Below are 20751 nucleotides of genomic sequence, written 5' to 3' on the forward strand. Positions count from 1 at the left end.
AGCTCGGCTTAATCAAGCAGTTCACCAAGGCTCTGGACAAGGATGGTGACTGCTTCACTTACTTGTGCCAGGCTTTTCCAGGATTGACCATGGAGAAGTTGAAAGCTGGCATCTTTGACGGTCCTCAGATCTGTCAGCTCATCAGAGATCCAGAGTTCGGAAACTCAATGAACAAAGTGGAACTGGAAGCGTGGAAGGCATTTGTTCCGGTAGTGAAGAACTTTCTTGGCAACAATAAGGCCAGAAACTACGCAGAACTTGTCAACAACATGCTGACTGCTTTCAGAAACCTGGGCTGCAACATGAGCATCAAGATGTACTACCTATTTTCACATATGGACCGGTTTCCTGAGAACCTGGGTTCAATGAGTGACAATCAGGGGGAGAGATTCCATCAGGACATGAAAGAGATGGAGACCAGGTATCAGTGTCGCTGGGACACAGTCATGATGGCTCACTGCTGTTGGACTCTGAAGAGAGACCTCCCTGCCGCTGAGCATTCCAGGAGTTCCAAGAAACGGAAGTTCAAGCCCTGAAGTTTGAAAAATGGTGAAGCAACATGCAATTTACGTGTACTTACCTTTATCAATGGCCACCATTGAGTTTACAGTAATCGATGTTTCGATCAGGTAATCAATATATGTTGTTGGGAAAACATTTTTTTCTCTTAAAAACATATTTAGGATGATATGTGTTGACAAAAAGCAGCTGATAATGCCACAAAAATGTAATTGATTTTGTCACAAGATCCATTTTTTTTCAAATCAACATAGCACAAAAACCTGACCTAATGGAGAGAAACGGATGCCATTTCCTGATTCAGCAGTGCAAAAATACCCTAAATCATTTGTAGAAATCTAGACAACATTCAAAAAGTAAAAAATTGTTGCCCAGTGTTATTGCTCCTTTCACATTGGTACCTTTTGATTTCATCCATGCTCCTCAATTTAAAGTCTGAGGAGCATATTTAACTAAGTGTGAGTAGAACAACCTCTGCTTGTGCAATGGGACTTCTTTGTTAGAGCCTACACTCCTACTCGAGTGTAGGCTGAACTCCTGACATTCCTCACCCCTCTTCCCCTGTCCTGTATAGGCTTAACTATGCACATAGGCTTAACTGTCACCAAGTATAATAATAAAAACTACAGAAGTTGTGCTAGGGGTTGCACAACATATTTCACAAGTACAAGACGTCAATTGAATTTGGCTGTTGCAGTAAACTAGGGCCTCCTGGCAGCAGAATGGCTGTTGCACAAGCTGGCTGTAACAATTGGATATCAGCTACTGTCTTCTAGCACTCAGCTGAAATTGTCTGCATTATTCAAAAAGCTGGCCACAACTTGAAAATCCTTAGTCTGCAGCATATCCTGGAAATGTCACAACAGGCAACTTTAACTTGCAAATTGTTTGACAGTTGTGACTGACACTTTCAAACTGACTAACTTCACACATCTCTAAATTAACTTTACCAATGAATGAAGTTTCTTTTTTAAAAAAAATATTTATTATGTATTAAATTTGTTAGTAACTTTATCTTGCCCAAGGCAACCCAAAGTTTATGATCCACAAGTATGATCTTTTTGCATTCTGTCAAGACTTTTGAGAAATCAATTCCTGGTCTACTTAACATGGACTGAGCTACAGACATGCACACCAACATTACTATATTCTGTGAACTGAGTTACTTCGCCTCACTTACATTACAAGCATTAACTACAGATAGCTGCTCACTTTGGACCAGGGGTGCCAGCTTGAATAAAATATTGGGGGTGGGGCAGGTAAGCCCTACCCCACATAATCGTTTACAAGATGTGGCACACATGCATCATTTGAATGGCAGTGCCCATCAACCTTTTTTGGGGGGTAGTCCCCTCAAATATTTTAATAGGGGGCAGGGTTGAAGGGACCTTGGTTCCAAAGAACTGGCTCCTATGCTTTGGACAAACTGGTAGCTACTCAAAATAAGTTGGCACCACCACAACCCATATAAGAAGGATGAACTTATGTATGATGCAGAAGTACATGAATAATCACAGAAGCAGTATACCTTTAAGGGGTGATTGCCAATGAACTAAGAGTAAACGGAACCATCTGGGCTAGTCAAAAGAGACAACCTCCTTCAATAGACACTTCCTCTTTCAGTTTGCTATCGTTTTATAGCCACCTGGATATAAGCCAGGCATATCTCTTAAGTGCATTAGTAGTGGCTATTACTCTACAAGAAAAATCTGCTACATTTTGGAAGTTTCAGCTGTACTATTGCCAATTACTGATGTTCACATATTAAGATCTGAGCTAACGAACATGTTTCACCCACAAGCTCTTGAATGCAAGCAGGCTTCTTGTCGGCTAAAAATAACAACACCAGCTAGCTGTCAGCTAGCTAGCTTCCCCTCACAAATGAATGAGCATACTTTAGGATCAAATATATCAAGGCAACATTTCTTTGAACTGAATGGTGCTGACCCGTGGCTAGAATAATAGCAGGAGTGAAAAGTGCTGGGAGGTGCAGATGAAGATTTGCATAATCTGTTCTTCTATGATCCTAACAACTGTGGGACAGTTCATCACAAAAATTATGAGTTTCTACTTTTCCACTCACCCTGCCCTAAAGGATATGGCCTTTATTTTAAATAAAATAATTCTGAAAACCTGATGACATGTGAATGTTGTTGGTGACTGCAAAGGTCTATAAAAACTGACGAGAAAACTACATGACGTCTTCTATATATTAGCCCAATGTTAAATTTTATTGTACAACAATGTTTTATAAAAATCCTTCTGGAGGAAGAACTGTATTGGAATTAAATATTCACATGGATGTTTGATTCTGATATTATTTGTTGTGGCTTATGTTGTTGTTGTTGTTGTTGTTGTTGTTAACTTTGCTGTCTGGTCTTTGACCACAATAAAGACTGATTGATATTATATTCTTTTTTCTGACGGGGTTCCCTGAAAAAGTGTCCTCTAGTGGGTCCTGTCCTAAATCAGCAGGATCATAGGATTGTATCCACTGATTGTGGTGGGCAGCAGCAGCAGAACTGCTGTGATATTTGCTGAGCAGTTACTAGGTGCCTGCCATTGCAGCTTCACTCCAGGACATTGTGGGTATTTAAAATAATGGGCAGCACGAACAGCCAGTTGTCAAGTACAAAGTAGGTGGGGCAGGAATGGAATCAATGCTGGGTCTCCTGGATCTTGGAAGGTGCTCAAGAAAGTTAATGCTGGCTCTGTCTGGAACCACCCCTTCATCTTAATTCCTAGAAAATAATTCCAAAAAGTTGTAGAGGTAGAACGTGGGAGTTTGTCCTCCACCCTGCCCCCAATGTCCACATGGGAGAGGGGTATTTCCAGGGGAATAGAGTTTCATGTAAGGCAGGCACTCAGAACTGAGTTCACTTTCCAAGGAAGACTCTGAGATGAAGATTAATCCATGTGATATTTTGAAACAGGCTTAAACCAACTTCTTACAAGCAACAGAAAGCACACTTGTGACCGGAGGTACATATTAGGTGCTGTTTTGTGCAGGCTGTGAACTTATGAATTCTTGTTATCTGTTTAGAATAAAAATGGGGGGTAGACGCTTGTATTTCAATTATGTTCAGCTAGTATTTTTAAAATTAAGAATATTTCTCATAATAACTCTTTTTCAAGACATCCACAAAGGAATAATAAAGATAAAAGGAGTGTGTGTGTGTAGTCTTTTTATAAAAATATAAAAAGAAAAACACATAAATTTCTGCAGGATTAGAAATGTTCTATAGCATTTATTAAAGACTGATTAAGAGCTGGTTATTTTATGTGTTATATGTTTTACCTTGTGGCCCATACTGGTTCATCTGAGTTCCATAAGTACCACTTGAATTGCTCTGTGGAAAGCTACCAATTCCAGAATGTATTTGGCCTCCAGGTGAAGGATGGGGTGACATAGATGGTCCAGTTTGCTGAGGCGTGTACTGAGACAATTGAGGGTTTCTCTGAATGCCTGCCAGGAAACCTAAAAGAGAAATAAACACAACACAGGAACAAATTAAATACTTCCACATGGAAAACTCAAAAAATTTCTTTACCAACCCCCGCCCCCCGAACATTAAAACTTTGGTTTGAGATAGCCTTCACCAACCTAGTGCCCTCCATCCAGATGTTTGGACTAAAACTCCCATCCCTTGCTGGCTTGGGTTGAGGGGAGTTGTAGCTCAAAACATCTCAAGGACACCAGCTTAGGGAAGATTGTTTTAAGGCAATGGTTATTTGTATCACATATCATTATATATGGAGAGCTGATGCACGAAAGCCACGGCAGAATTCCAAATCACAGATAACGCATGACATTACTTAAAGGCATCATTTGTGAACACAATACTAATTATGTGGTTTGGAATTTACTCCACATGTAAAAGCTGTGCAAAATTCAATAGTAAGATAATGGATTAATATTAAAATAAAACAAGCTGAGAAAACAAGGAATTGGCAATTACCTTGAAGGCACAACAATCAATGTTATATGGACTAAGTATTCTAGGCAGACTGACATTAAGACAGATTGCACAAGGGTACTTCTTGTAAGCTTTGTGAAAGTGGTGGAAGAAGCATTCAAATATCTTTGACGATTGCTGCTAATGGACATGGACACAGATTATGAATATTCAATCAAATACCAATACCTGTTTTACCTATCCTAGCCATTTTACTGCTCTCTGGAGAGTCATCCCAAGAGTTTGGGGTTGTAGCAGCTGATCACAAAGGTCATATTTAAGACACCAACCAGCCTGCACCACACATGAGTACTTAACTAACAGTAAAGGTATGGTATTTTAGATGCAGCAATTTATTATTTTGTTTTGTGGAGGAGAACTAAGGCAAATATCTTGTGACCTTCAGTGAATCCAATCAATTTTTAAATAGTAGTTTGGGTGCTCATGTTTAATGGGTTCACCTTGATGCTGAGGAGAGTGCTTCTAGAGGAAGGGTTTATATAAGTGCCTGGCAGGAGCCCAGATGCAATTTGCAATCCTCAGGATGACTGCACTAGTCTGCTCTTTGCTACTCCAAGAAACTGAAAGAGGACTAGCAGGATTAGCACAGGTGGCACAGTTTAACAGAACAACTGTTGCTCAAACCTGATTACCTGGTACCTCCCCACCACCACTCTGCTGCCTCTGACCTTATTTAGAACTGCAATACCAAGCCTACCATGAGTAAAACTGTTCTTTAGACAAGTCTTAACAAACAGGAAACTAGTACTTTAAACATTAAGTGAAGGTGTATAGCTTCTGTAGAAACAGAAGTGACAAGAGTCACTGGAAGTGTAAGTCCAAAAGGAGAATTGTTCAAATGAAGGATGTGCTCAGACCAGAACTCATATTTTCTTCTCCAAGGATTGTGCCAATAAACGCTGAATTTGTACAACTTTCCCAGAGGGGAGGTGCAATTTCACTTTCCTAGCATTAAACTCTCTAGGGACTGAATATTACAAATGGGAGATAGAGATTTGGAAGGAAATGTAAAGGGAAGAAAAAACAGACAGGCTATGAAATCAGGAAAGAAATGGAATAAGCAAAAGGACAGAAGTTAGAAGAAATTACTGCCTCAGTATACAAACATTTCCCCAATGCTACAATGTACTTGGACATAAATAAGTGGTCTGGCTGTCAAGTACAGTCACAGCCTCTAACAAATCTGACAATGTTTAGCAAACAGTATTCAGTGACAATTTGCTTTTTCTTACTGATCGTATCAACAGACTATGACTGTATTTCCAGGATGAGCAGAATCAAACACGAGGGTGATAAAGATATTCTAGTGAGTGCAGTGTTATTTGGTGTGTGGATACATGAATTATATTAAGAGTAATCTGTTCAAATCAGAACAACGTGAAGACTGAGATGATATTGGTAATAAGACACTTTTCACTCCAACAGTAATGAAATGACAAATGCAATGAACTTTCATGCAAAGGATCTATTGGACTGATATGTAAGCTGAAAGCCAAGCTGATTGTTTAACTTGCTGTCAAAGAACAAAAAGTAAACTTAAATGTAAGAGGACATGGATAGGCCAGTTGTAAGTAAGAGAGGTTCAAATTTTCAGGAGTTTATCTTAACAAGGGTTGCAGGGAATGATATTTATAGTAGATAGAATGGACTGTTAACAAAACACCATCTTTAAACATTTGCATTACCAATGCACTCATCTCAGCAGATGGGAAGAAGCATTACAAAATCAATTGGAACCGAATCAAAGAACCAGTGGAAAGTGAAGGTAGGGCGCTCTCTTAACTACCCCTAATAACACATCATCTTCCACTTCACAAAATGTCAAATACTACATTTATAGGGGGGGCTCTATAAATGTCTATGGGAAGAAAACCAGCTAATGCAAACCTGACTTGTCACATTAATTTTTATAAACAATCCCACTGCTTGCTGTTGTTTTATTTTGATGCTACAGCAGCTACAGAAACGAAGAGTGTTTTTGGTGAGCAGTTCCATTAGCTAATATAAACTCAAGCACTTCAGTGGCCACTACTGGGCGGTATGAAAGCAGTGAAGGTTCACTGGACTGCAATAACACACAATACCCTTTCTACTTGGCATTGCAACGGCTTATTTTCATGTTTGCATCTGCTGTTGTGTGCAGAATGATTGACATGTTTCTTCACACCAGTTCAACAAAAGATGTTTCTCTGTTGCTTGGGTGAAATAATAGTCACACAACCTGTCACCTTAGCAAATTTGTCTCCCACTGTAAAGGCTGGTCATACCAATTCACTTCCTCTCCAAGGTGCCAAGTTTCTAGGGACTTGAGAAGTATGCTTCATTTCTTATAAGATCCTACATGCTTAAATTCTGTATACTATGTTTAGTGTTTGTTTGCCAATTTCTTTTCACAAACTGAATTGCTTTGGTGAAGGCAGAAAATAATGACCTAGCTAAAGCTTTAACCCAGACTCCCTACTGTTCCACCAGCTGTGCTATTAAGCTAAGTGGCTGAATCGCTCTCCCAATTCTTTCTCTGATATGACAAAAATCTCAACTATGTAAGGCAGGCAATGATGTTTAAATATATCCCCTCCCCCTTCTTTACCCTCTTCCTGTCTAGTCTTGAAATTAATATCATCTATCATTGATAAATTGGAATCGGGGGAAGGATTAGACAGATCACCCAGATGGTAGCCTGGAAACCTTTCCTTATGCAAATCTTGCCCAATGCTGTCTGATAGACATTGTAACGTGATGCACAAAGGGCACAGACACAAAGACATGAGTGACATTTGTCAATACAATGAAAGCAGCAAAGAAATGACAGACCTGAAGCCATTAGCCTGCTATCTCATGTGCAATGGATTGCCATGCCATGTAAAGTGATCTAACAGGAACATCCTTTTGAATATTGAGCTGTTTCCCTTTCACTACTATTATCCAGCTATCTACTGAGCAGTCCCATTTTGCGGAATATGTATGTGCACGCTGAAATGCTCAAAGAAAGCTCTACAACTCTGACAGAACCAAAGGTATACTATCCTCTGTCTTCTTGGATAATAAGGGTGTCCTGTGACGATGCGTAACAGGACTGGAGACCACCTTCCCAATAAATGTTTTCCAGCATCAAAACTGGACAGAAGAGACAGAATAGAAAACTTACTTTTGGGGAACTCAGGAAGCTGATTCATATCATTGACTCATCTAATTCAATATATTAACAGGCAGTGGCTGTCTAGGGGTTCAGACAGGAGCAGGGTCAATGGGGTCCTCATTTGACTGGGGGCCTCAAATTCAAAGAGGAGCTCAAATTTAGACATTTATGCTGCTCAGGTGGTAGTCAGAAAAGAACTGAGCAGAAAGGCCCTTGCTTGGCCCCTTGAGGCACCCACATACTTCAGTGGTTTTCCAACCCCCACTAAAAAAATGTATTACAGCTTGCAATCCGTTGGTATTCTTTTTAAAAAGAGCTTGTTTTAAGCTTATATTCTATATGTTGACCTACAAATGAAATCCATTGCTGTAGATCTTCAATAAACAGTTAAATAGTTTTAAGAATGCTTTCCTAACAAAGATCATCCAAGGTATTACCTATTTAAGTTAAAATAGAGAAACCATGAATTTCACAGCTCATGAGGGAAACCTGTCCCAGGGACAACGACCAGATTCAGTAAACTTTATTGGAAGCCTGGTGATAGGAACATTCACTGTCACTTTGTTAAGCCCTTTACCAATGAATGGTTCTGACCTATTTCTGTACTAGCCTGGGGGCTGAGATTTCAGACACTAAAAAAAATGTGTAAAAATGTTTCTACTGAGGTGTCTTATTGTTAGCAATTGTATACAGGCAGAAATATAATCTAATCCTTTCCCCAGTCTCAGCAACAACAACAAAAAACCCAATTTAGCTAAAGTAAATAAAAATTCATCTTCAAGAATATAACCGCGTTTATCAAAGGGGAAAAAACCCCAGTAACCAGCTGCTAGACGATAATATTTGTCTAGAGACTTGATTTTAGGTTTTGATTCTGCTGACATGATTATTTAGTTGTCTTCTGCCACAGAGCAGTTTATGAGGGTGGCTCCTTCTCTCTGTAGGTAGACACTGCCGATTTCATGTCTTCTTGAAATAAGGCATAGCTGCTGTATATTTAGCATATGCCAAAACTAATCAACTCAGTCTAAATATGAAGTTGGCTGGGGAGGATAATATGCCTGATATTCAACATTCAATCCGAAACTGACATCCATCAGGTGCTGAAATTGGCACTCAGATTCTCCAAGAATAGAGCTGGTTTGGCACTCTTACACCACTTTTAAAGGTTGCAGAACAAAGGAAGAAACTCCCAGCCCTTGATATGTACTCTGCAACTGGACCAAACATCATTTGGGCAATCCTCAAACCAGATACTATTCCCAGTAGGAAAGGAAGTACCACATCACTCCCAACTTTTCACAGGCTAGGAGCTGAAATAGGTTTAAACCAGTTCAAACATAAAGATACAACTGCTTTATGGGATTACTTTAATAAAGGTGACCTTCCACGTATCTTTTGGTATTGCAAATTCAGCACCTACAAAAAGGAGCGCAGTTATACAAAACCCCCAATCTCCAACTTGCTTCAAATCAGTGTAACCCAGACTCAGGAAGGACACAAATATTTCCTTGAATTGAGCTGCATCATTCTGTACAAGGGATGAACAGCTGGGAAACAGAGCAGGGCCTCCTTTGTTGTTGCATCAATGCTGCATGTCATTTACCTCTAGAAAGCTGCTGTAAATTATCCCTGCATGTTAAAAAACAGGCATTCCTTTTGGTGAGCTAGGACTTCTTAACAGTAATGCATGCTTTCACTATAGGTTTATTTGCTACTGGAACAACATAGAACCTTCTTCCCAGTAGTCTAGTGCTACACTGTTCTGGTAATAAATGTAGAAAGGAAAATGGTTCCAATTAAATGCCAGGAGAGGGACAACACTGCTGTGGGAAGGTTCAAATCACTCAGCAGACACTCACAGTTCTTCTCTATGGACTTTCCTGGAGCAGAATGGGATTGGACAAGCGGGAAGTGGCTTCCATACTGCTCTAGGAATGCACTGACACCATTCAAGTGTTGAGTAATCATGAAGTACACACCGAAAGTATAAAATTGGCTTTGGTACCTTGTGGATGAACATGCTAACACTACCAGAAAGAGGCTTTATATTTGTTTTCTCTTCCTCTCTCTTTCTGTGTGTGTCAGATGTGGAAAAACTTTAATCTCTGACCATACTTTATTTGTCTGTTGTGAGCCATCCCACTTTTGTCTTTTAAACAAATGATCCAGTATTTTATTAGGTTTAATTTGTTTGTTTTTTTAATGAATGCTATATTATTGTATTTCTTCTATTTGCTGCTTTGGGTGGCAGAAAATAAATGTATAAGATATACAAATTAAATGTATAAGAAAAATTATAAATAATAACAAGAACAGTGTTATTCTCTTTTTCTGTGGGTCAGATACTAAATCCTAAAATGCAATAAAAATGGAGGAAGAACATCCTTTCAAGATTTAAAAACTATTCACAGTGCTTTTTGGTTGCAATTTGATTAGGATTTTTCTTTCTCTGTCTCTTCTTTAAAGATGGCAAATAGATGTCAGAGAAAAGATACTCTTTATCAAATGTCAGTATTAAGTCATAATTGTATCTGAATAGGAAATATGAAGGGAAATTCCCTAAGTGGTACGTATGACTTCTAAAGAGATAAATATGTTTTGTGTTTCATTAAATGAAAATAAATGGATGATGAAGTGACAGGATATAGATGATGGAAGTAAATAACATTAAAAGGAATAAGGAAAGCAAGAGCTTGTAGTTACATAAATTCAGTTTGCTGTTTAGTATGTGTGTGCAGGAAAGCACAAAGAGAACATCAAAATGCCTGATCACATCCCATCTGTTTCTGCTTCTTACTGGATAACAATCTCCACTGCCAAAAAGCCATTTAAATTTACTACATTGTAGCTACTGATAAATATCACTTCTGTGAAGATCTAATACTAAATAAGAACTTGATTTTGAGATAATGCTTACATGCAGCTGTGTCAAATAGATCAAGGTTTCGCTCAGCTCAACACCTGGATTCTATAAGGCTGCAATTTGTTACCCGCTGTGATTCTTTGCAATACATTTTCCCCCCCAGAACACACTACTTGTACCCCCCCTTCTCCCCCTCCATTTAAAAACCAAGAAACAAAGCAAGATGAAACGCTATCACAAGATGCAACATGTAAATGACGGGAAGGAAAAAAAGACCCTAGAGGAGAAATGATGAAAAGCAGGATATTGGCAAAGGGTGGCAAAGACAAGGGGTTTTCGGAAGCTCTCGTGATGGGTACCTTCCATGCAGATCTGACAGGCACAGAATGGTGCCATGAAACTGCCTCTAGCAATAGAATACATTTTCCAGCACATCACAGCAACTGCAATAGCATCAATTCTACTTGCAATCCATGTCCAAACAGAAAAAAAGTTCTCAATGGTCCTGTTTCAGCACATCTCAAGGACTAATTAAATCCTCATTACTTTCTTCTAATTATTCCAGAGCTCTGGGATTTTACTGAGCGAGTCTCTGATGGTATATCAGATGAAAAGGGTTAAATAACCTGTGTTGATTTTGAAACTCCAGACCTATTCCAGACCTTTAGCATATCATCAGCATTATCATGAATATTTAACTATACACTGCTGTGAAAATTATAATGGGAGAACAATTAAAAGTTTTTTTTAATTAATTCTGACCCATATACATTTGCCTTAATAAATAAAGGCTTTTTAAGCATCCCCTTCATGATAGTGTGTGCCAGAGTAACAGCATGAGACCATTTAATGCTTCCATTAGAGTCTGTGTTTTTAGCAGTTCCCTATCTACTATTTTAATCTGAATATGATGAACCAGGGTGTACTTATTTCAAACCAAAAAGAGCACTGAGGATGCCAAATGAGAATGTTTTAGCATATAGAGAAAATATATCGTACACTGTATTTTAATTAACTTTGTTGTAACTTAGGTGCTTCCTTGAATATATCCAGGTATAGCAAGGCATGATAAAGGATATACCAGAAGTACTGTATTGGCCTGAATATAAGCCGCACCCAAATATAAGCCGCATCTTTAAAATTCAAGGGGGGGGGGGAAAGGACAATACCCGAATATAAACCATTCCCTTAAAATTCCGCAGGGCACCCACACCCATTCCATTTTATCGTATGTCTGTTACAGCAGCGATATCGTAAAAGCCAATTTTTGTAAGGTCGCGAATTTAAGCCGAATTTTAACTTTTCGTGGTTAGAATTTGGGGGGAAAGTGAGGCTTATATTCAGGCCAATACAGTAACTTGCTGGGTGGGGCTAGCTTCCCAGCATGGGGCGGGTGTCACTGTTTACTAGGTGGAAGAGGGTGATGTAAGCACACGGCAGGAGTGTCTGATTGGCTCCGCTGGTGCATCCCTACCATCTTGCCCCTCCCAGTAAGCAACAGCAACTCATGGTACCTACTGAAGTCAGAGATGACCCTGAGTGTCTACCTCTTTCTTGTAAGGCATGTCTCATATTCCCTGTTTGTCTTGACCACCCAATGAGAAGGTAAGATGTGGCTCAGACACCAACACCATCAAGCAGATGAATACAAAATAAAGCTCTAGAAATTGTTCCAATGTCGTACAAAGGGAGATAAGAAGCAAGACTATCCCACCTATACTTTGCTCCCTGAACTTTTGTAAAAGCCATCAATCTATCACTCTTACTGCCAGCAAAGAAAAACTTGAAGGGACCAGAATGTCCAAGTCTCCCCCCAAAATTCTGAACTATATTATATACATGCATTTGTGCCACACACATGCAAACTGCACAAAAGGAAAAATCTGTTTGTTTGAAAGTTCTGTTCTATTACAGAAGATATATATATACACCCTTAGGCTCGAAAAGATGAAAAATCCCAACTGGGTGCTGAACCACCATTGATAACAAGGTAAAATAAATGCACACACTTTCAGAATGATATTATGTGTAAACTTAATAATTTGTTTGTGTGGCTTTCATTTAAGAACGGTGAAACTTAGATCTTACATAGCCAAGCAAATTCCACAGAAAGTCTGACTAACAATATATCGAGGAGCAATAAACATATTAGTGGTCTTTTGTTCATGCATTCATTCATTTCTTTGAAGGAGAAAAATGTTTCACAAAGTGCTAGAAGGAACAAAAACACTCTGAAAGTGGAGGGTCACTTGGTGTTTTTAGCTGGAAATGTTTATATCAGTAAGCCAAGTGTTTAAATTACTGTAACAGATGCCTGTGGATCAGGTGTCTTTGGCAGGAACGATTTTCTGCTTGGGTTTTTATCAGTAAATGACAAGCACCTTCCCTTTGAGCCCTTGTGCTCTCCCCTCCCCTCTCTAACTTCAGTGGAAAAGCAGTTCAAGCAAGCAAAAGAATCAACTAATGTAACACCCTTTTTAAAAGGTGAAGTTTTCCATTTCAAAGAAGTCTCTAATCAATGACAGGGCACAAAAGGGAATGCACGCATGTTTATCCGCGCACTGTTCAGACCTTACAGAAGCTTTGGGGAAACATGTTCTGCAAAATCAATATGGCCTCACTGGTTACAAATTTTGTATCTGCTGCATGAAACAAATGTACATTTTAAACAAGCTAGGTCACAAAGATTAGCCGTAGCATGACAGGAGCTTCAATAAATACTCTAAATAAAAAGCCAGGTCTGCTGAAGGCAAACATCAGAAGAATTTTTTAGAAACAAAATGGCACCGAGACTAGTGCCAGCAGAGCAATTTGAAGATTAGATTCTAAATTCTCAAACTGCAGATTACAATAAATAATTCAAAAACGGACCATTTTTATTTGGCTTTGTGATTCAGAGTTGGATGCCTCTCTTTACCACACTTCATCAGATTCCACGTTAGGCAATGAAGACACTGATGTTTGGCTCCAATCAATGACTCAGCTGGAAGCATTCCCAAGGGTGGAGAAATGGACAGCAGAAAGAGATTTAAGTCCTAGGACTTGGAACTCATCAACAGCATGGGATCCACCACTCAGCACAAAACACTCCACTGCATTAAGCACTGCAGCTCTGTCACAAGTCAGGGTGGCCAATGCCCCAGCTGAACTGAAAGCTAATTGACTGGAAGTGGATCTCATGCACAGCATGTAGGATGTGATAAGGAATGCTTGCAACTTTAGTTCATGGGAAGTACCAAATGAGTCAACTCCTGGTGAAATTCTTAAACCACACATCCTTTAGAACAGAGTTGCTGCAACAGAGTCACTGGGACATATTGAACAAGTCAGATTCCAAGGATGGAATGAGGAATGGATAGTCCATGTATCAGGGGCCTCTTGTCTGATGGGACGGAGCCACAGCAATAGCCTCCTGGCGGTGATGTAACTGCCACTTACTGGGAAGGGCAGGGTGGTGGTGAGACCAGGGTTGTGCAGATGTGCTGTTGGAGCTAATTGGTGCATCTGCATAGTCCCAACCTCATTGCTGCATTGAGATGAACGGCTCCTCCCACGCACTATAAGCCACCACAGTACAATGGGAAAACTCCAAGAAACTCATGCCACTATTATTTGTGGATAAAGAGAAAGCTTTACTATGTCTCCAAGACATAAAACAATTCTGGAACCAGTTGACAGTGCACCCTCAACGCATGTTGAATGCCTCTCCTAAATATCTTCTGGTGGAAATGACTCCGGTTAGCACCAGATGGGGTATTCCATCTAGTGCTGTTAGGGCTATCTCCAGATTTGAGAGGGCCTTGGGCAAAGTGTCCTCTGGTGAGCTCCCTCCTGTCAGTGAGTCATGGCACACTTACCTGATGATAGTGGCAGCATTCCAAGCAGCACTGGGCAGCTATGCCTAGCAACTCTTTCAATTTCCTCTGGTGCTTGTGAGTGACCCAAGGTTGGGGGCACTAAATAAAATTAAAAGGGTGGCTAGATCCAGCCACCTGGCACTCCTAGGAGTGCAGGGTCAGATAAAATGGAAGTTCAGTAGATGCTGGGTCTATGGCCAAGTTGCTGATCAACGGCTTTCAAAATATTTTGCAGAATTTACAAAAGGAAGTTTCCAGCAAGAAAAGAAAATGCATAACATGCTATGATGATGGTTCACCCAACTTTACTGGAATCCTGCTTAACAGATACACTGAAGCCTGTAACTCCCTGGTGCTTGTCGTTTTAAGTGCCTGTGAATCTTTTCCCCCTACCCCTCCAACATTACACTACTCTCTAGTTATCAAGCAGGTGTGCTGGGAAGGTGCACATCTTCCTGTGAGCATTTCCAAAGTTAAACCCACAGCAATGCATGCCCTTCGCTGAAAGTGTCCTCTGAAGAGCCTGGAAGGGAAGGGGAAAGCTCACATAGCTTCTCACCTCTCTAATGCTTTAATAGCTGCTAATGCTGATATACAGACTAGCAGTGCGCTCTTACACATCAAGTCATGAAATCTCAGTTCTTCCTGTGGGTTTAAAAACTCTACTTAAAGAGCAGCACTACAAGCACATTCAGGCCATGTTGTGATAGGATCATGATACTTTTTGAGACAAGAGGATTGGGAATGTGGCCATTTCCAGCCTGCTGACCCCAATCCTGCTTCTATAGGAAGATATATGTTATGGCCTATACCCCAAAGCACAGGAATTCATCAATATTTTAATAACTGTGGGAAAATTGTTGACTGTAAAGCAGCTAGCATTTCTATCCTACAGAGACCAAATGCTATGTCAGATATTTATAAATAATGTTTCCTGTATCCAGATTTTTAAAGACCATTAAGAATCTAGCAAGATCTTCTGATAAAGAATGTTTTTGGAACATTAAGCTCTTTGTTTTTAACTAAGTTCTTGAAGATACTCCTTTTTTATTTACTTCTCCCTCAGGAAATATGTTTCTTACAGTATTTTGCTGAGAGACAATTACAAGTGGAATTTCCTTGCTGCAAGAAACAGAGGACATAGGAAAATATTTTGCCCCTTTCAGGCTTTTATGCTCTGTGGCTATTTCATCCTCCAGCACAAACCTCGATCTTGTGGCATTGGGGATTGACTCAAGGCAGGATGGGAGCTGGATTCCGATTGGCTACCTGGAGTCTGGGATGGCATCTGGCTACCTGCAACACAAATGGGGAAGGGAAATAAATAATTAGTTCTTAGTGAAGTAACATATGCAAATAAAACCTATTCCTACAGCACAATCCTATGCACTTTCCCTCAGACATAAGTCCCATTGTATCCAGCGGGGCATACTCCTAGAAAGTGTGAACACCAGCACACTGCAAATGACTAAAAATGTGGTGTGAACATCAGAGATACTGCAACAGGTTTATTTCACAATGTTTTCTGTTTTCGTAACCCAAGGAGAAAGCATGCATAAACATATTTAACATCAGGCATGCCGAATTGTTCAATTTCGTACCGAGCCTGTTCCCATCCTTACTGACATGATCCAATTTATAGCTGGAAATCTCCTGATATATATTTCTATGAGGGCGTTCTAACAAAATCCAAGTCTGCTGAACAGTGGGACTCATCCTGTTGAGCGTGGACTGGCTGCCAGCCAGGAACACATGGACAGCTGCCAACAACAGCAACTAAAGATAAATTCCATTTATGCTTTTTGGGAAGAAGAATATTGTAAAGAATCTGAGGTTTTAATGATATCTTGGTGTCCTCTAAGTGTAACACAGCAATAAAACTGGTATTTCTGTAAAGCCTGTGTTGTGCACTTTGTTATTCAAACAAGAGCTTAATTCATAATTTGCACCTGGTAAAAATACAGAGCTAACATATAAATTGGCATGGGAAGGAATCCAAGTTAATGTTTAACAAAAGAGAAAGAGAGGGAGAAGGAGACTCACAAATGGCATCACACACAGTGCAGGAGAATGCTATCTTGACCCAGAGACTTGCATAGTTCTGGGCAACAGTGCAAACAGAATTGCTTGCATCACCTCTGTGAGGATCAAACTACACTAAATGTATATTGGAATCCCATGATAAGGATTCTCCTTCTCTTTATTCCCACTATTAACAGCTGCAGGGAGGATGTCGGGATCCAGAATAGTATGAGGGGGAGGAGCTTTTTTTTGGCAGCGGAGGACTATTGTTGACTTTTTCATAACCAATAATACAGAAAACATGAAACAGTATTACTAGGTTAAAACTTCTATTTGGCAAAGATTCAGCCTAACCTGCCTCACAGGGCTGCTGTGAGGATAAAAAGAGGGATAACCGAACATCCACCTTGAGCTCATGGGAGAAAAGGTAGGATATTCCTATGATAAATAAATAGCTGTAATGCGAATTGCGAAAGAGGTGTTAACTTGAATAAAAATATGGGGGAGGGGCAGGTAAGCCCGACTCCACATAATTAATCACAAGTTGAAGCATGCACACAATATTTGAATGGCAATATCCATCAGCTTGGGGGGCGGCTCCCTCAAATATTTTATTGGGAGGGGCAAAGGGACCTTGGTCCATAGGACTTGGCTCCAATGCTCACCATATGACTTGTTACATAATTCCCGTAAAATTGTGTTGACAATGCCAGTTGCAACAAGCCAAAAGTTATTAAGGTGATGTCCAACTCAACTCCATTTCTGCTCCAGCCCCGTGTATCTGCTCTGCTACAAAATTCTCGTAGAGTTTAATCTCTAGCACTTTCTTCCCCCCAAAAAACCTTGTACAAATAGTACTGATAGCAGAAATGAACTGTCAGCAATAACTTAGCCTTTTACAGCATATTATATTTGCAAAGCTTCCAAAGTCTTATGTTAACAGTAGCCTCACAAGTAGGAAGTTTGCAGTTGCCCTTGTTTACTTATCATGCGCTGACCTAGTAAATGTGCATTTTTAGCAGTGCAGTTCATGACAGCTATAAGCAAAGGCTAATATGGGTATACATTGTAACACACACTGCACTTTTCAAGGGTTTTTCTGCAACTGGGTCGAGAAATTCATGTTTTAAAAACAAACTTTAAAAACAAAGGTGCTCGTGAGTAACAAAGGGCAGTATTATTTTAATAAAATAGGTACTCGGGGCTAGTGCATTACAGAGGTGAAATGAGACAATGGTCTCAGGTGCAAGTGTGCGTGTAGGGAGGCAAGGCCAAACTCCCCCCTCCTCATTACGGTGCAGTTAGTGAGGCAAGGCTCTCTGCCACCACTTTCTCTGCCGTACTTCACCTTACTCTGAGAACGGGTCAAAGGGTCCTCTTCAGATCTCTTCATTTGGGGTGAGGTGGACAGCAGAATTGCTGTGCTACTGCCATGGTTCACAGGTGGTGGCTATAATGACTTTTTAAGCTTTTTAAAAAATTGAGTTGGCTTTCTGGCTCCAGGCATTTTCCTGGAAAATGTCTAGGTTTGAAAAGCATTTCTAGAATGCTGGGCTCTGAAGAGCGATCCCCTTGGCCCCTTCTCAGAAAAGGGTAATGCAGGGAGGAAATGGTGGAGAAGCCACCAGCACTATTGCCACCAGCACAAACTGGGAGGAGGAGGATGGCAGCAGCTCTGTGGCCACCCTAAAAAGGAGAATGGGGGAAGAGCAGTGGCGGCATGAAGCATAGAGTACGGGAAGCACAATTCCTTGTGCTGCGCCTCTATATACTGATAGTCATCAGGTTTTCTCAGGCTTAAAAATTTATTCATTTCAAAAGTGGTAGTCAGCCAAAAACTGATAAACACTGAAAAATGCCGAGAGAGACTTGAATCTAATCACCAACACCAGCATAAACGCCTGCTTTTAAAACTTGAAATATGAAGTATCCTCTGAATCTTTTAAGGGGTTTATTGTTTGGACTGGTTTTTTGTTTTTTTTAAGGCTGGAAGAAAAATGGTCTTGGATATAGTATTAGTTTCATTTACTTGTGACCAAGGAGAATTTTCTATTATTATTAATTGTATTTCCATACTGAAAGAACTACGTACTTCCCAACGTGTATTTTTAATATTTCAGCTTCAAAATGTTTTAACCCACACTGAGCCCACAACACTGAGCAGGGTAGAAATCCAAACAAATAATCAAAGGACACAATTTTTCATGAATACAAAGAATGGATAAGCTAGTTCAGGTTCTTATTCCAAAGACCTTTGTACAGTCCACATGCACAAATCACACAATATTTACTATGAGAAAATGAACACACAAATCATACGTGTCTAATTTTCCTTTTGTGACTACTAACATTCTATTTTCAAACTCTTTAGACATGGGGCACAGAGTTTCTCCTTCAGCAATGCTGTATTTTAAAAAATCACACACACAAAGCCCTTCTCTGTGACAAACAATGGAACACACAGCACAGGAACACCTCTCTTTTTGTTATATTGTGGTGACTGCCTTATGCCAAGCAATCAAGTTGCCACAGGAGGAAGGAGAGTAACTCCTGAGGCTTTCATTCATTGTTAATTTGAGAAATGGCTGGTCTGGTTACCAAGAACAGCTGGTACCACCTCAGGTTAGGCAACAAATATATACTGTATTATCAATATAGGTGTTTATTAGCTATGTTAGGGAACATGGTATAAATGGTAGACACATCAAATTAAACCGAAGTATTTTCAAAGACAAACACACATTTCTCGCTTTGCAGTCATTTTTCTCTTTTCAACAACTGGAAGCACATAAAATATATGATTTGTTTAAGCTATTAAAAATGCTCCCTTCTCTGCATAGTTGATCAAAGTGAAACCCATGTTAACTTTTATGCAAGAGTATTCTGTCTGTCGAAGCCAGAGCATGATGATGTGTCTTTCTTCAAAGCTACTCTGAACTGTCATTGTTGAGTTCTGGGGCAAACTGTAAATCTCTGCAAAGAACTATATGTTTCTCCTGCTCCATCCGTTGCATCATTTTAAAGTAATTAGCCAACTGTTTCCACAGCTGATTTTTGAGGAAAGATGCTAGAGTGATATGCAGTATAAAGAAATACACACCATAATTGTACAATTGATTAAAGTACTTACTGGCTATTTGGGGATAAATTATTTACTCTGAAAAGGCTAGTATTATTTATTATTTATTAAATTAGTATACTGTCCTTCCATCCGTGGATCTCAGGGCAGCTCACAATATAAAAATACAAGATAGAAACACAAAATTTCTAACAAAAAACAATAACAACCTGACCACACAACTAATAATCCCCTCCCTCTTCCCACAAACACATTTAAAAGGGGACAGCATGTTAATCAGCCAAAGACCTGGTAGAAGAGGAAGGAATGTTTTGTGTTGTTGTTTTTTCTTAAATAAACAATCTTCTAAATTTCTATAATGTTATGTGGAACATCTCCCCTAATGAGGTATTTCAGGTTTTCTCACTATATGATTTGCTGTGCCTGGTAAGTTACGGCTTTTAAAAAAAAAGGTTCTTATTTTTTCTTTTTGGTGCTTAGCTTTGTTGAAATTATTGCTGTATTTTTGTGTAGTTTTATGATGGGGTTTAACTCAGGGATTGCTACCTTGAGTTCCACAGAAAGTAGGTGAGATATACGTTTTCAAAACAGAACAAAAAATTTCAGCAATTAAAAAAACTTGTAGAAAATTATGGTTGTGTCACTAAGACTTGCACATGTACACTAGGGAGTTAACTGTCTATACTGAAAAGCTTCCTGTGCATATCCTCCTTTCCTGAGAACAAAAATGGTCCCAGGTTCAGTTCCTGGAACCTCTATGTAAAGCAGGGAAAGACTCTTGCCTTAAACCCTGAAGGGCTGCTGTCAGTCAGTGTAGAGAATACTGAGTTAGACGCACTGTTGGTCTGATTTGGCACAAAGCATCTTCCCGAGTCCTTATGAACACTCTTGAAAGCTGCCCATACGTTTCAAGTGTTGTGGGGAGACAATGTAAGGGAAGCAGCAGCTAGCTACACGCAGAAAGAGGAGTGCTCCAGATAGGTAACAATATGTAGCATTTGCATTTTTAATTTGAGTAAAAGAGGCCAAAGAAAGTGAAAACTCGCCATGTATCCTGAATTGTATGCAAGGTGCAGAAACCATGCACTACATTGCGCTACACAGAATCACCTGTGGGTAGCAATAAATATTACATTTACTTCTAAAGGAATAGGGAGAAAGATGATTTGCCTTTTTATTTGGTTTTTATGTGGTATCACACAGCCTTTCCATAGCATAAATGTATAAGCGAGTGCCTAGGTGACAAATTGCAATAGTGAAGTATCGAGGACAGTTTCAACCAGCAAACACAT

The 20751-nt window shown here is 39.7% G+C and overlaps 1 protein-coding gene across 13 annotated transcripts in view; it reads right to left on the minus strand.

Moving 5' to 3' along the window:
* ARID1B (AT-rich interaction domain 1B) overlaps nt 1–20751 on the minus strand; it is a 365703-nt gene that overhangs the window by 79126 nt on the left and 265826 nt on the right. For all 13 annotated transcript variants that reach the window (XM_079971468.1, XM_079971467.1, XM_079971476.1 and 10 more), the window contains 2 exons: nt 15565–15654; nt 3818–3997 (listed from right to left, as the gene is read on the minus strand). In XM_079971468.1, the coding sequence (XP_079827594.1) occupies nt 3818–3997; nt 15565–15654 (270 nt within the window). The remainder of the gene's footprint in view (nt 1–3817; nt 3998–15564; nt 15655–20751) is intronic.

The sequence above is a fragment of the Podarcis cretensis genome (genome assembly GCF_951804945.1).
Source record: "Podarcis cretensis genome assembly, chromosome: 3".
NCBI lineage: Eukaryota > Metazoa > Chordata > Lepidosauria > Squamata > Lacertidae > Podarcis > Podarcis cretensis.